This window comes from Thamnophis sirtalis, unplaced genomic scaffold, assembly GCF_051295495.1.
Source record: "Thamnophis sirtalis isolate CommonGarterSnake01/CBP01778 unplaced genomic scaffold, rThaSir2_p1.2 scaffold_8, whole genome shotgun sequence".
NCBI classification, from domain to species: domain Eukaryota; kingdom Metazoa; phylum Chordata; class Lepidosauria; order Squamata; family Natricidae; genus Thamnophis; species Thamnophis sirtalis.
Window position 1 is genome coordinate 1,536,065 of NW_028261388.1, and position 13,066 is coordinate 1,549,130.

The window sequence follows — 13,066 nt, forward strand, 5'->3', positions numbered from 1 at the left end:
CACAGATGGGAGGGGAAAAAAATCCCATATTTTTTTCTTTGATAATATTTTTTCCTAAGGGGAGGCAAACCTCCAATGCAGAGAGGAAGACAGTGGAAGCCCCTTTCTCATGATTCCTGACCCCCCATTTGTTTAACTGGCAAACCCACATCAGGACTCTGGAATTCCTTCATTCACAGGAATCAAATCCCCCAAATCCCTTTGCGGAAATCAACCGTCGTACCCTCCACCCATATCTAAATTATTGCAAGGAATTATCATCAGCTACGTTGGCAGAAAACGTTTGTTCAGTTTGTGGCATTTTCTGGGTATCCGTCACCCCCTGAGCATTAACGGGGGACAGGCTTTAGCCCAAAGTACAAAGTTTCAAAAGTTTGGGGGGGGGGGGTGCAGCCCGGGCTGGAGGAGATAGTCTCTCAGGGGGAAAAGGCAGCCCCAGGATTGCACAAAAGCTCGCTTTCCAGGAAAATCTCCGTCAGACTGCGGTGGAGGAATTCGCAGAACCGTCCCCCCCGTAAAGTGAAAAGCGAGGAACTTCAGTAGAATCTAGAGTTCTGAGTTCAAGAGTGGAGCATCCATAGGGCTGAATCAACAACGGTGCCTTTAAGTGGTCCTGTGAGATTAAATCCGTCTCCTTGGAAATCTTACATTGTTTAGACTCCCCAGATTAGCCGCGGTTAACATTTATGCTAGTTTTCTAGATAGGCTTAAGGCACAGCCTCAGTTCAGTGAGTCCCGCCCAGAGCCACATTCCTGCAGACAATAGTCCCTTCTTCAGAGATCAGGGTGATTTTCCCACCCCTCTTCTAGCCTCCCCTCCAAGCTTGGACCAGTTCTGACCCTGCTTAGCTTCCAGATGTCACCACCGGGTTGGCATCTCAGGAAATGGGGCATTTGACCAGGGCATCACAAGCTTGGAACTCCTCCAACCTACGACCCCTCAACCTCTCTTCCAGCCAGTGCTGGCTAAAGCCCCTCCTAAGTTTAATCATTTGGGGGGAGGGGGCAGGAGATCAGAATAAGCTGCCCCAGGGAGAAAGTTTGGGGTGCCAACCTCCCCATCCAGCCAGTCTGACAAGCGCAGGAGGCAGGGGGTCACCAGTTGTCCTCCACCTGCCCCATCCTTGCCCGGTTTCAGAGACCACCCGGGCTGGCCCGCCGGGGTCGCTGTCCTGTTCGTAGCGGTATTGGTAGCCCTCCATCTGATCGCGACAGGCCTCCCGCAGATTGTTCAGCCACCGCTTAATGCCCCGTCGGTTCAGGTAGAGTACCATCAGGAAAACCAGCCCGATGAGTGCCAGGACGATGCCCAGGAAGACGTAGGAAACAGTCTCCCAGCTCTTTCGGCTCCGGCCCGCCGACGGGCTCCAACAGCCCCCAAGCCGCCCCTTCCTCCAGGCACTTGAGCTGGCGCGGCCTCAGGCGCAGCACCAGCGCGTCCCGCAGTTGCGGCGGGGCCGCGCAGCGCAGCTCCCGCCGATCCGGCGCCCGCCACGTGGCGTTGCCCAGCCAGAGCAGCAGCGGTCGCAGAGCGGGGCAGTCGCAAGTCAGAGGATTCCCCGCCAGCTGCAAGCGCAGCAGAGGCGCGCCCATCCCGTCGGGCCGCGGCGCCTGCAGCGAGTTGTTGCGCGCGTCAAGCTCTTGCAACGCCGCGGCAGCGCCCACCCCGGGGGCAGAAGCGCGCAAGCCGTTCCCGGCCAGCTCCAGCCGCGCAAGGCTGAGGTTGGCCAGAGCCGAGCCCAGCACCTCCTCGGCCGTCCGTCCCTCCGTCAGCGCCCGTTGAGGCTCAGCCGGTGCAAGCGAGCGCAGTAGAGAAACGCGCCGGGCGAGACGCAGCGCAGCGGGTTGTGGCTTAAATCCAGCGCGGCCAGGGACGGCAGGCCCGGCGAAGGCCGCCTCCTCCAGCGCTCGATGCGGCTCCGGAGCAACGCCAGCAACGTTAAGTGGAGCAGCGGCCGGCGAGGCGAAGAAGCCCGCGGCGCCCAGCCCCCTGCGAAGGCCGCCCGTCTCAGCACCGTCAGGTTGGCCCCGACCACGGTCAGGTTGCGCACCGCGGACGGCAGCTCCGCCGGCGGCTCTTGCAGCTGCACGAAGCGGCACTGCCACCGTGTCCGGCCGTGGCGAACCAGAAGCAGGGAGAGCAGCTCCGACTCTGCAGCAGCGGAGGGAGGAGGAGGAGGAGGAGGAGGAGCAGCGAAGGGGGGCGCCGGGCCATGCTAGCCCAGCTCGGGCATCCCCGCGAGCAGCCTCCCCGGAGGGCTGCAGATCGCTCTCTTGCGGCTCCGGAGCCGCAGCCTGGCGCTTGGTTTCGACGGCAGCCGGAGGGAAGTGCCCGGGCGCGGGGACGGCGCTGGTCGGAGGCGGGGAGCGCCGAGGAGGCTGCCCCGGCTCGGCTCCGGGGAGGGAGGGAAGGAGGGAGGGAGGGAGCGCGCGCGGGCGTCGGTGGGGGGGAGACGCGCCTGCTTGGCTCTGGTCCGCCGCCGCCGGTTGCTGGGACGCTTCGATGATGGGTACCGTCAGGCACTCTGCAGGTTCTCAGAGGCGCCCTCTGTCTCTTTCGGGCACTCCGCGGCTCTCTGCACGTCCTCAGAGCTCTGTCTCTCTCTGCCTGTCTCTTTCTGGCACTTTGCGGCCCTCTGCACGTCCTCAGAGGCTCTGTCTCTCTCTGTCTGTCTCTTTCTGGCACTTTACGGCCCTCTGCACGTCCTCAGAGGCTCTGTCTCTTGTCTGCTCCTGCTTGGGGGCTTCGGGCGTCGGAGTGGGCAGAAGGAGCCCCCACTTTGGCGTCTGGCTCCCTCCGGCTCTCTGCACGTTCTCAGAGACGCTCTCTGTCTCTTTCGGGCACTCTGCGCGATCTTAGAGGCTGCGGTTGCCTTTTCCTTTCGGGACGTCGTACGACCGAGTGGGAGAAGGGAGGCCGGAGTTTGGCGCCCGGCACCCTCCGGCTCTTTGCACGTTCTCAGAGACGCTCTCTCCTCCCTGCCTCTTGTTCGTGGGGGCGTCGTACGGGGGAAGGGCAAAAGGGAGCCCCGGCTTTGTCGCCTGGCGGCACCCCTCGGCCGTCTGCACGTTCTCAGAGGTGCTCCAGGCGCCTGCCTCCTGTTTGCGGCCGTCGCTCAGCGGAGGTGGGCAGAAGGGAGCCCCGGCTTTGGCATCCGGGACCTTCCGGCTCTCTGCACGTTCTCAGAGGCTTTCTCGGCGCCTGTCTCTTGGCGTCGGACGGCGGGGTGCCCGGAGCGGCTCTTCTCCCCACGCTGTCGGAGGAGCGAGTCCAGGGAATCTCTCCCAGGGGTGGAGGGTGGGCGAGGCGGGGCGCAAGTCGCGTGCCTGCGCCCGGGGCGATGCGGGCATGGGGTGGGGGGGGGGAAGGGTGTGTGTGTGTAGTGGGGGGGGGGAGAGAAGGATGCTGGAAGGAGGCATGTGAAGGACGCAGGAAGACGGTGCCCGGGACGTCCCAAAGACTTTCCTTCAGAGATGCCCGTCGTAAGGTCGGGACTGGATTGGAGCAATTTATCTTTATCTATATTTGATTCTTTTTGTTTTGAAAAGTTTTGTTTTTATTTTCATGCAAGTAACCACAGCTTTTCCCAGGGCCTCTTAAGCAGCGTTATTTTGTGTTATCCATATTATATCCTTTCCTCTTACTATCAACCACAACGCCCTATTTGCTCTTCTGCTTTCCATACATCATATATACTTACTTATGCACCACTGTCCCTGCCTCCCTTCCCTCTCTCCTCCTCCGTCCCTCCTTTCTTCCATCTACCATCCTCTCTTCTCTACTTCCTCCTCTCTCCTCTCCTCTTTCCACTCCTCTCTCCTCCCCCTCTCTTTTCCTCCCCCTGCTGCTCCCTCTCTCCTCTTCCTCTTCTCCATTCTCCTTCTACCATCCCTCTCTTCTCTTCCTCCTCCCTCTCTCCTTCTCCTTTCTCCTCTCCACTCCTTTCTCTCTCTCCTACTCTTTTCATCCCCTCTGCTCCTCTCTCCTCTTCCCTCTCTCCTTTCTTCCCTCTATTCATCCTCTCTTCTCTACTTCCCCTACCTCTCTCCTTCTCCTCTCTCCTCTTTCCACTCCTTCTCTCTCTCCCCTCTCTCTCTTCCTCCCCTCTTCCCCTCTCTCCTCTTCCCTCTTTCCTTTCTTCCTTCTACCATCCTCTACTTCCCCTCCCTCTCTCCTCCTCCTTTCTCCTCTTCCACTCCTTCTCTCTCTCCTACTCTTTTCATCCCCTCTGCTCCCTCTCTCCTCTTCCCTCTCTCCTTTCTTCCCTCTACCATCCTCTCTTCTCTACTTCCCCTTCCTCTCTCCTCTCCTTTCTCCTCTTTCCACTCCTTCTCTCTCCCCCTCTCTCTTTTCCTCCCATCTGCTCCCTCTCTCCTCTTCCCTATCTCCTTTCTTCCCTCTACCATCCTCTCTTCTCTACTTCCCCTCCCTCTCTCCTTCTCCTCTCTCCTCTTTCCACTCCTTCTCTCTCCCCCCTCTCTCTTTTCCTCCCCTCTGCTCCCTCTCTCCTCTTCCCTCTCTCCTTTCTTCCCTCTACCATCCCTCTCTTCTCTACTTCCCCTCCCTCTCTCCTCTTCCCTCTCTCCTTTCTTCCCTCTACCATCCTCTACTTCCCCTCCTTCTCCTTTCTCCTCTTTCCACTCCTTCTCTCTCTCCCCTCTCTCTTTTCCTCCCCTCTGCTCCCTCTCTCCTCTTTCCTCTCTCCTTTCTTCCCTCTACCATCCCTCTCTTCTCTACTTCCCCTCCCTCTCTCCTCTTCCCTATCTCCTTTCTTCCCTCTACCATCCTCTCTTCTCTACTTCCCCTCCCTCTCTCCTTCTCCTCTCTCCTCTTTCCACTCCTTCTCTCTCTCTCCTACTCTTTTCCTCCCCTCTGCTCCCTCTCTCCTCTCCCTTTCTCTCTTCCACTCTCTCCACTTCCCTTGCATGGTTTTAAATTCCATTTAATGTTGATGGTATTAATAATTGCATTTCAATAAACATCTTTCATCTTAATAATTTTAACATACACCCTCCTTTTAAAGGTATACATATATAGCAATTTCATTGTTGTTCTTATTATTTGATTTGAAGGGTCTATAGAGGGGTGGAGCATTGGAGAGCAGAGAGGAGGGCCAGGCATAGGCTCTCCTGCTTGAGCAAGGGGCTGGACTAGAAGACCTCCAAGGTCCCCTCCAGCTCTGTTCTATTCTAAGCTGAATGCATGGAAAGCGGGGAGGATTCAACACATGGAAGTCAGCAACGGATGACCCTGACATCCTTAATTGAGTGTGGAGCCTCAATTAAGCTGGGATGGAGGAGCAGGTGCTGTTATCCCCTTTTTGTGGGGGGATTGGGATACCCCCTCCCGCCAAATGACCTTGGAGATTTGTGGAACATTTTTCCTTCCTTCCTTCCTTCCTTCCTCCTCCCTCTCCCTCCTCCCTCCCTCCCTCCCCTCCCTCCCTTCCCTTCTTCCTCCTCCTCCTCCTCCTCCTCTCCCTCTCTTCTTCTTCTTATTCTTCTTCTTCTTCCTCCTCCTCCTCCTCCACCTCTACCTCTACCTCTACCTCTTCCTCCTCCATCCTGTTCCATCTCTTCTTCTTTCTTCTTCTCCTCATCTTCTTCTCCCTCTCCTCCTCTCCTCCTCCTCCTCCTCCTCCTCCTCTTCTTCTTCTTCTCCTCCTCCTCCTCCTCTACCTCCTCCTCCATCCTGCTCCATCTCTTCTTCTTCTTCTTCTTCTCCTCCTCCTCTCCCTCTCCTCTTCCTCTTCCTCCTCCTCCTCCTCTTCTTCTTCTTCTTCCTCCCCCTCCCCATCCTCCTCCTCCTCCCCCCCTTTTCCACACCTCTCTCTCCTTGTCCTGACTCAACAGTATGTAGCTAGTATAAGAATTAAGAACTGTCACAGATAATCAATCCATGTGAAGGCTTTTGAAGAGTCCATAATGCTAGTTAAGTTGGAAGAAGGAGAAGGAGGAGAAGGAGAGGAAGGAGAGGAGGAGGAGGAGAAGAAGGGGAAGAAGAAGTTGAGGAGGAGAAGGAGAGGAAGAAGGAAGAAGGAAGAAGAAGCAGAAGTGATGGAGGCGGCTGAGAAGAAGAAGAGAAGAAGAAAGAAGAAGCAGAGAGGAGGAGGAGGAGGAGAGGAAGAAGAGGAGAAGAAGAAGGAGAGAAAGAAGGAAGAAGAAGCAGAAGTGATGGAAGCGGCTGAGAAGAAGAAGAAAGAAGAAGCAGAGGAAGAGAAGGAGAGGAATAAGAGGAGGAGGAGAAGGAGAGGAAGAAGGAAGAAGAAGCAGAAGTGATGGAGGCGGCTGAGAAGAAGAAGAGAAGAAGAAGAAAGAAGAAGAAGCAGAGGAGGAGAAGGAGAAGGAGGGGAACAAGAGGAGGAGGAGGAGAAGGAGAGGAAGAAGGAAGAAGAAGCAGAAGTGATGGAGGCAGCTGAGAAGAAAAAGAGAAGAAGAAGAAAGAAGAAGAAGCAGAGGAGGAGGAGGAGAAGGAGAGGAAGAAGAGGAGGATGGAGGAGGAGGAGGAGACGAGGAAGAAGAGGAGGAGAGGCAGAAACAAGGAGTAAGATGGATGCATTCAGTCACAGCGTGATGGAGGCACCAGTGGAAGATCTAAAGGTCCAAGCTGTGGACAGATCCTCCTGGAGAAAACCTATCTATGAAGGGGTTTCCAGAGCTGTGAGGTCCCCTCCCATGGGGACGAAAATGGACAACTATTTTGTCAAAGCTTCATAGCCAAAACCTCCTAAGAGACTATTATTGGGTCACACAAAGACAATTCGTGTCTTTTTTGGCCATTGGCAGATTTTACTGTTCATTTTGCCAACCTCTCTGAATGGCAGACATTCCGTTTTTAGCCCCGGTTCGATCCCATTTCTCTCCATTTTATTTCGGGCTTTAAAATAGACTTCAAAGAGACTTTTAAAAAATTAAATTACTGCCTTTGAGTTTCGATTGAAATAGAAAAAGATGAAACTGGAGAAGAGGAGAAGTTCGGATGTTAATCGGCTTAGTGTTTTGTGTGGAGGGGTGAATATGGAGAGATTCTTTTTAAAAAATCAGGGTCCTCATGGAAAAGGGTTATTTTGGGGGGTGGGCGGGGAACCACCTGGGACAGATGAATTTTTTAAAAAACCATCAACCTCACCAGATCTGTTGGACATTGTTTTCAAAACACCTGCTTTTTCCAAGCAGATCACCTCCCCTTTTTATCCTTTATAAATTAATATTTTTAAGGGTTTTTACAAAGAATATACGAAGCAACCCAAACTGAGAAGGGAGGGAGGGAGGGATGGCGGGAATGGAAGGAAGGAAGGAGAAGAAGGAAGAAAAGAGTGAGAATATGGAAGGAAAGAAAGAAGCAAAACTATGAAAGGAGATAATGTTAGCAGAACGAAAAAAGGAAAGGAAGGGTGGATGGAAGGAAAGAGGACGGGGAAAAGGGAAAGAAAGAAGAGAAAAAATAAAGAAAAAATAAAGTAAGAAAGCAAGAGAAGAAATAGAGAGAGATGAGGAAAGAAGGAAGAAGGAAGGAAGGAAAGGAGGGAGGGAGGGGGAAGGAAGAAAAAGATGAGAATGTGGAAAGAAAGAAAGAAAGAAAGAAAGAAGCAAAACTGTGGAAGGAGAGAAAGAAAAAAGGAAAGGTAGGATGGAAGGGAAAGAGGATGAGGAATAGGAAAAGAAAGAGAAAGAAAAAAAAAAAAAAAAAAGAAAGAGTAAAGAAAGGATAAAAGAAAGAAAGCAACAGAAGAAATGGAGAGAGACAAGGAAAGAAGGGAGATGGAGAAGAAGGAAGGAAAGGGTGAGAATAAGGAAGAAAAGAAAGAAAGAAGCAAAACTATGGAAGGAGAGAATAATAGCAGAAAGAAAAAAAAACTCACTTTAAAATTAATTGCATTTGTACTTTAATTTGTATTGTTTCAGACTTCAACGCTGCTAGTTGGTCTCATGTTTTAATTTTGCATTTTCAGTGACGTTGCAAAAATCGCCAACGGTCAAAGAAGGGAGGAAATGTGGTCGGTTTTTTTTTTCTATTACCCAGATTTTTCCCCCAATCCTCAAAAACCACAAATCCTAAGTGCAGCTTTTTTTACCCGTATCATGCAGAAAAAAGGGAAAAAAAAGCCTACAGTTTTCTTTTTTTTCTCTCCCCTCTTCTTCTTCTTCTTCTTCTTCTGGTCTTCATTTCCCCCTTTTTTTGCAAAGGAACTTTGCAAACTCAGCAGAAAGACTGCCGAAAGAGCTCTGGATATCAGGCGGATTTTTGCTTAGCCAGTCTGTCCGTCTCGGATTCTTGAATCACTTTTGGGCGACCTTCTCTGGCAGGTCACAGCCTCCAGACACCGCGGAGAGATTGCAGAGGAAGCAGTTTCCAAAATACCTCCTGGAATTTACGTGGCTTCTAAATAGCTTGGCCTCATTTTTTGGGGTTATGTAGTTCTTCTTGCCACGATATAAAAAAAGATGTGGAGACTCTGGAAAGAGTGCAGAGAAGAGCAACAAAGAGGATTTAGGGGACTGGAGGCTCAAACATACGAAGAACGGTTGCAGGAATTTTGGGTATGTCTAGTTTGATGAAAAGAAGGACCAGGGGTGACAGGATAGCAGTCTTCCAATATCTCAGGGGTTGCCACAAAGAAGAGGGAGTCAAGCTATTCTCCAAGGCACCTGAGGGCAGAACAAGAAAGCAATGGGTGGAAACTAATCAAGGAGAGATCCTTCCTTCTCTCCTCTCCTCCCTTCCCTCCTCTCCTTCCTTCCTTCTCTCCTTCCTTCCTCCCTCCCTCCATTTCTTCTCTGCTTCCTTCCTTCCCATCTTCCTTCCTTCCTTCCTTCCTTCCTTCCTTCCCACCTTCCTTCCTTCCAGTATCTCAGGGGTTGCCACAAAGAAGAGGGGGTCAGCTATCTCCAAGGCACCTGAGGTTAGAACAAGAAGCAATGGGTGGGAACTCATCAAGGAGAGATCCTTCCTTCTCTCCTCCCTTCCTTCTCTCCTCCCTTCCTTCTCTCTTTCCCTCCTTCCTTCCCTCCTTCTCTCCTTGCTTCCTCCCTCCCTCCCTTCTCTGCTTCCTTCCTTCCCTCCTCCCTTCTCTCCTTCCTTCCCTCCTCTCCTCCCTTCCCTCCTCTCCTTCCTTCCTTCTCTCCTCCCTTTCCTCCTCTCCTTCCTTCCTTCTCTCCTTCCTTCCTCCCTCTCTCCATTTCTTCTCTGCTTCCTTCCTTCCCACCTTCCTTCCTTCCAATATCTCAGGGGTTGCCACAAAGAAGAGGGAGTCAACCTATTCTCCAAGGCACCTGAGGGTAGAACAAGAAGCAATGGGTGGAAACTAATCAAGGAGAGATCCTTCCTTCCCTCCTCCCTCCCTTCTCTCCTTCCTTCCCTCCTCTCCTTCCTTCCTTCTCTCCTTGCTTCCTCCCTCCCTCCATTTCTTCTCTGCTTCCTTCCTTCCCATCTTCCTTCCTTCCTTTTCTCCTTCCTTCCTTCCTTCCTTCCTTCCCAACTTCCTTCCTTCCCACCTTCCTTCCTTCCAGTATCTCAGGGGTTGCCCCAAAGAAGAGGGAGTCAAACTATTCTCCAAGGCACCTGAGGGCAGAACAAGAAGCAATGGGTGGAAACTAATCAAGGAGAGAAGCAACTTAGAACTGAGGAGGAATTTCCTAACAGTGAGGACAATTAACCAGTGGAACAGCTTCCCTCCAGAAGTTGTGGGTGCTTCATAACTGGAGGCTTTCAAAAAGAGATTGGACAGCCATTTGTCTGGAATGGTATCAGGTCTCCTGCTTCAGCAGCGGGTTGGACTAGAAGACCTCCAAGGTCCTTTCTAGCAGGATTCTGAACTGCATTGAATTGGGTATATCTAGTCTGATGAAAAGCAGGACTGGGGGGAGACATGATAGCAGCGTTCCAATATTTGAGGGGCTGCCCCAAAGAAGAGGGAGTCAAGCTATTCTCCAAGGCACCTGAGAATAGAACAAGAAGCAATGGGTGGAAACTAATCAAGGAGAGAAGCAATCTGGAACTAAGGAGAAATTATCTGACAGTCAGAACAATTAATCAGTGGAACAGAAGTTCTGAACGCCCCAACACTGGAAGTCTTTGAGAAGATGTTGGAGAGCCATTTGTCTGAAGTGGTGTAAGGTTTCCTGTTTGAGCAGGAGATTGGACTAGATGACCTCCGACGTCCCTTCCAACTCTGGCATTCTGTTATTGGGTATGTCTAGTTGAATGAAAAGAAGGACCAAGGGAGACATGATAGCAGCCTTCCAATATCTCAGGGGTTGCCCCAAAGAAGAGGGAATCAAGCTATTCTCTAAAGCACCTGAGGGTAGAACAAGAAGCAATGGGTTGAAACTAACTAAGAAGAGATGCAACCTAGAATTAAGGAGAAACTTCCTAACAGTGAAGACAATTAGCCAGTGGAACAGCTTGCCACCAGTAGTTATGGATGCTCCATCACTGGAGGTTTTCAAGAAGAAACTGGACAGCCATTTATCAGGAATGGTATCAGGTCTCCTGTTTCATTCAGGCCTTGATTTCTCCTAAGTGCTCCACCAGAAGATGAGAGGATGCCAAGCACGCAACAATCGATAAACTCACCGAAGGATTTGTGTGGGCAAATGCAGAACAACAACTTAATTTAAAACAAAACAAAACACAAAGTGCAGTAATGGGATTTTTCTGGCTAGGAAACTCTTCTCGAAAGGACATTGATACGGAGTGAGGTTTGTAATAGCCACAACAACAGAAGCACAAGAGACCTTGGAGGTCTTCTAGTCCAACCCCCTGCTCAAGGAAGAGACCACGTAGCAGGGAGATCCTGGGCCATTCCGGACAAAAGGGCTGTCCCATCTCAACTTTTAAAACCTCCAATGTTGGAGCACCCACAACATCTGGTGGCAAACAGTTCCGCTGGTTAATTGTCCTCACTGTCAGGAAGTTTCTCCTCAATTCCAAGTTGCTTCTCTCCTTGGTTAGTTTCCATCCATCGCTTCTTGTCCGGCTTTGGCGAATAGAAGAACACATTTGGGAGGGACAAAATTGGAGGTCACAGAGTTGGAAGGGACCTTGGAGGTCTTCTAGTCCGACCCCCTGCTCAAGCAGGAGGCCCTAAACCACTCCACGTTCAACTCCCCACTCAGGCAGGAAACCCTACATCATTTCAGACAAATGATTATGGATTATAATATCCAATTCTCCTTAAAAACTTCCAGTGATGGAGCCACCCACAACTTCTAAATTGATTGTTCCAACTGTCAGGAAATTTCTCCTTAAGTCCAGGTTGCTTCTCTCCATCCATTGCTTCTATTCCTGCCTTCTTCTACTTTGGAGAATAGTTTGACTCCCTCTTCTTTGTGGCAACCCCTGAGATATTGGAAGGCTGCTATCATGTCTCCCCTGGTCCTTCTTTTCATTAAACTAGACATACCCAGTTCCGCAACTGTTCTTTATATGTTTTTAGTCTCCAGTCCCCTAATCCTCTTTGTTGCTCTTCTCTGCACTCTTTCTAGAGTCTCCATATCTTTTCTACATCGTGGCAATCAAAACTGGATGCAAATATTCCAAGTGTGGCCTCACCAAGGCCTTATAAAGTGGCATTAACCCTTCACGGGATCTTGATTCTGTCTCTCTGTTAAGGGAGCCTAGGACTGTGTTGACTTTTTGTGGCATCAGCCTGTGTTGGCCTTAGGCATCAACCGAAACATCGGAAATCAAGGGAATGAATAGCAGAATAACAAGCGTTTATTTATTCATTTCGTCAAGCATGAATTAAATAACAGATATAAGGAGAGACACGATTATGAATACATGAAATGAATGCGAATACAAGGGAACATTAGGACAGGGATGGATAGATGGATAGAGATAGATATGAAAGAGAAAGATGGTAGGTAGGTGGATGGATGGATGGATATAGATATTTATTTATTTCTTCAAGCATGAATTAAATAACAGATATAAGGATAGACATGATTATGAATACATGAAATGAATGTGAATACAAGGGAACATTAGAACAGGGATGGATAGATGGATAGAGATAGATATGAAAGAGAAAGATGGTAGGTAGGTGGATGGATGGATAGATATAGGTATTTTATTTATTTCTTCAAGCATGAATTAAATAACAGATATAAGGATAGACACGATTATGAATACATGAAATGAATGTGAATACAAGGGAACATTAGGACAGGGATGGATGGATATAAACAGACAGAATAGATATGAAAGAGATGATAGATAGATGGATGAATGGAGATGGATATATTTTATTTATTTTCATCAAATATGAATTAGATAACAGATATAAGGATAGACATGATTATGAATATGGGAAATGAATGCGACTACAAGGGAACATTAGGACAGAATGGATAGATGGATAGAGATAGATATGAAAGAGAAAGATGGTAGGTAGGTGGGTGGATGGATGGATATAGATATTTATTTATTTCTTCAAGCATGAATTAAATAACAGATATAAGGATAGACATGATTATGAATACATGAAATGAATGTGAATACAAGGGAACATTAGGACAGGGATGGATAGATGGATAGAGATAGATATGAAAGAGAAAGATGGTAGGTAGGTGGATGGATGGATATAGGTATTTTATTTATTTATTTCTTCAAGCATGAATTAAATAACAGATATAAGGATAGACACGATTATGAATACATGAAATGAATGTGAATAGAAGGGAACATTAGGACAGGGATGGATAGATGGATAGAGATAGATATGAAAGAGAAAGATGGTAGGTAGGTGGATGGATGGATATAGGTATTTTATTTATTTATTTCTTCAAGCATGAATTAAATAACAGATATAGGATAGACACGATTATGAATACATGAAATGAATGCGAATAATACAAGGGAACATTAGGACAGGGACGGAAGGCACCCTGGTGCACTTATGCACGCCCCCTTACAGACCTCTTAGGAAGGGGGGGTGAGGTCAACAGCAGACAGTCTAAGGTTAAAATTATGGGGGTTTGGGAATGAAACCCCAGTTAGTGAAGTCCAGGCATTGGCCACTCGGTTGCTGAAGTCGTATTTCCTGCAATTGAGTTTGGAGCA

At 49.6% G+C, this 13,066-nt stretch overlaps 1 protein-coding gene across 1 annotated transcript; it reads right to left on the minus strand.

Annotated features, from left to right (window-relative positions):
- Nucleotides 1–1,134: 1,134 nt before the first annotated feature.
- Nucleotides 1,135–2,314, minus strand: TPBGL (trophoblast glycoprotein like). Its single transcript, XM_014063248.2, is given in 5 exon segments — nucleotides 1,135–1,160; nucleotides 1,163–1,338; nucleotides 1,340–1,740; nucleotides 1,743–2,111; nucleotides 2,114–2,314. Coding segments are annotated over 5 exon segments (1,074 nt in total). The 5' UTR covers nucleotides 2,216–2,314.
- Nucleotides 2,315–13,066: the final 10,752 nt, after the last annotated feature.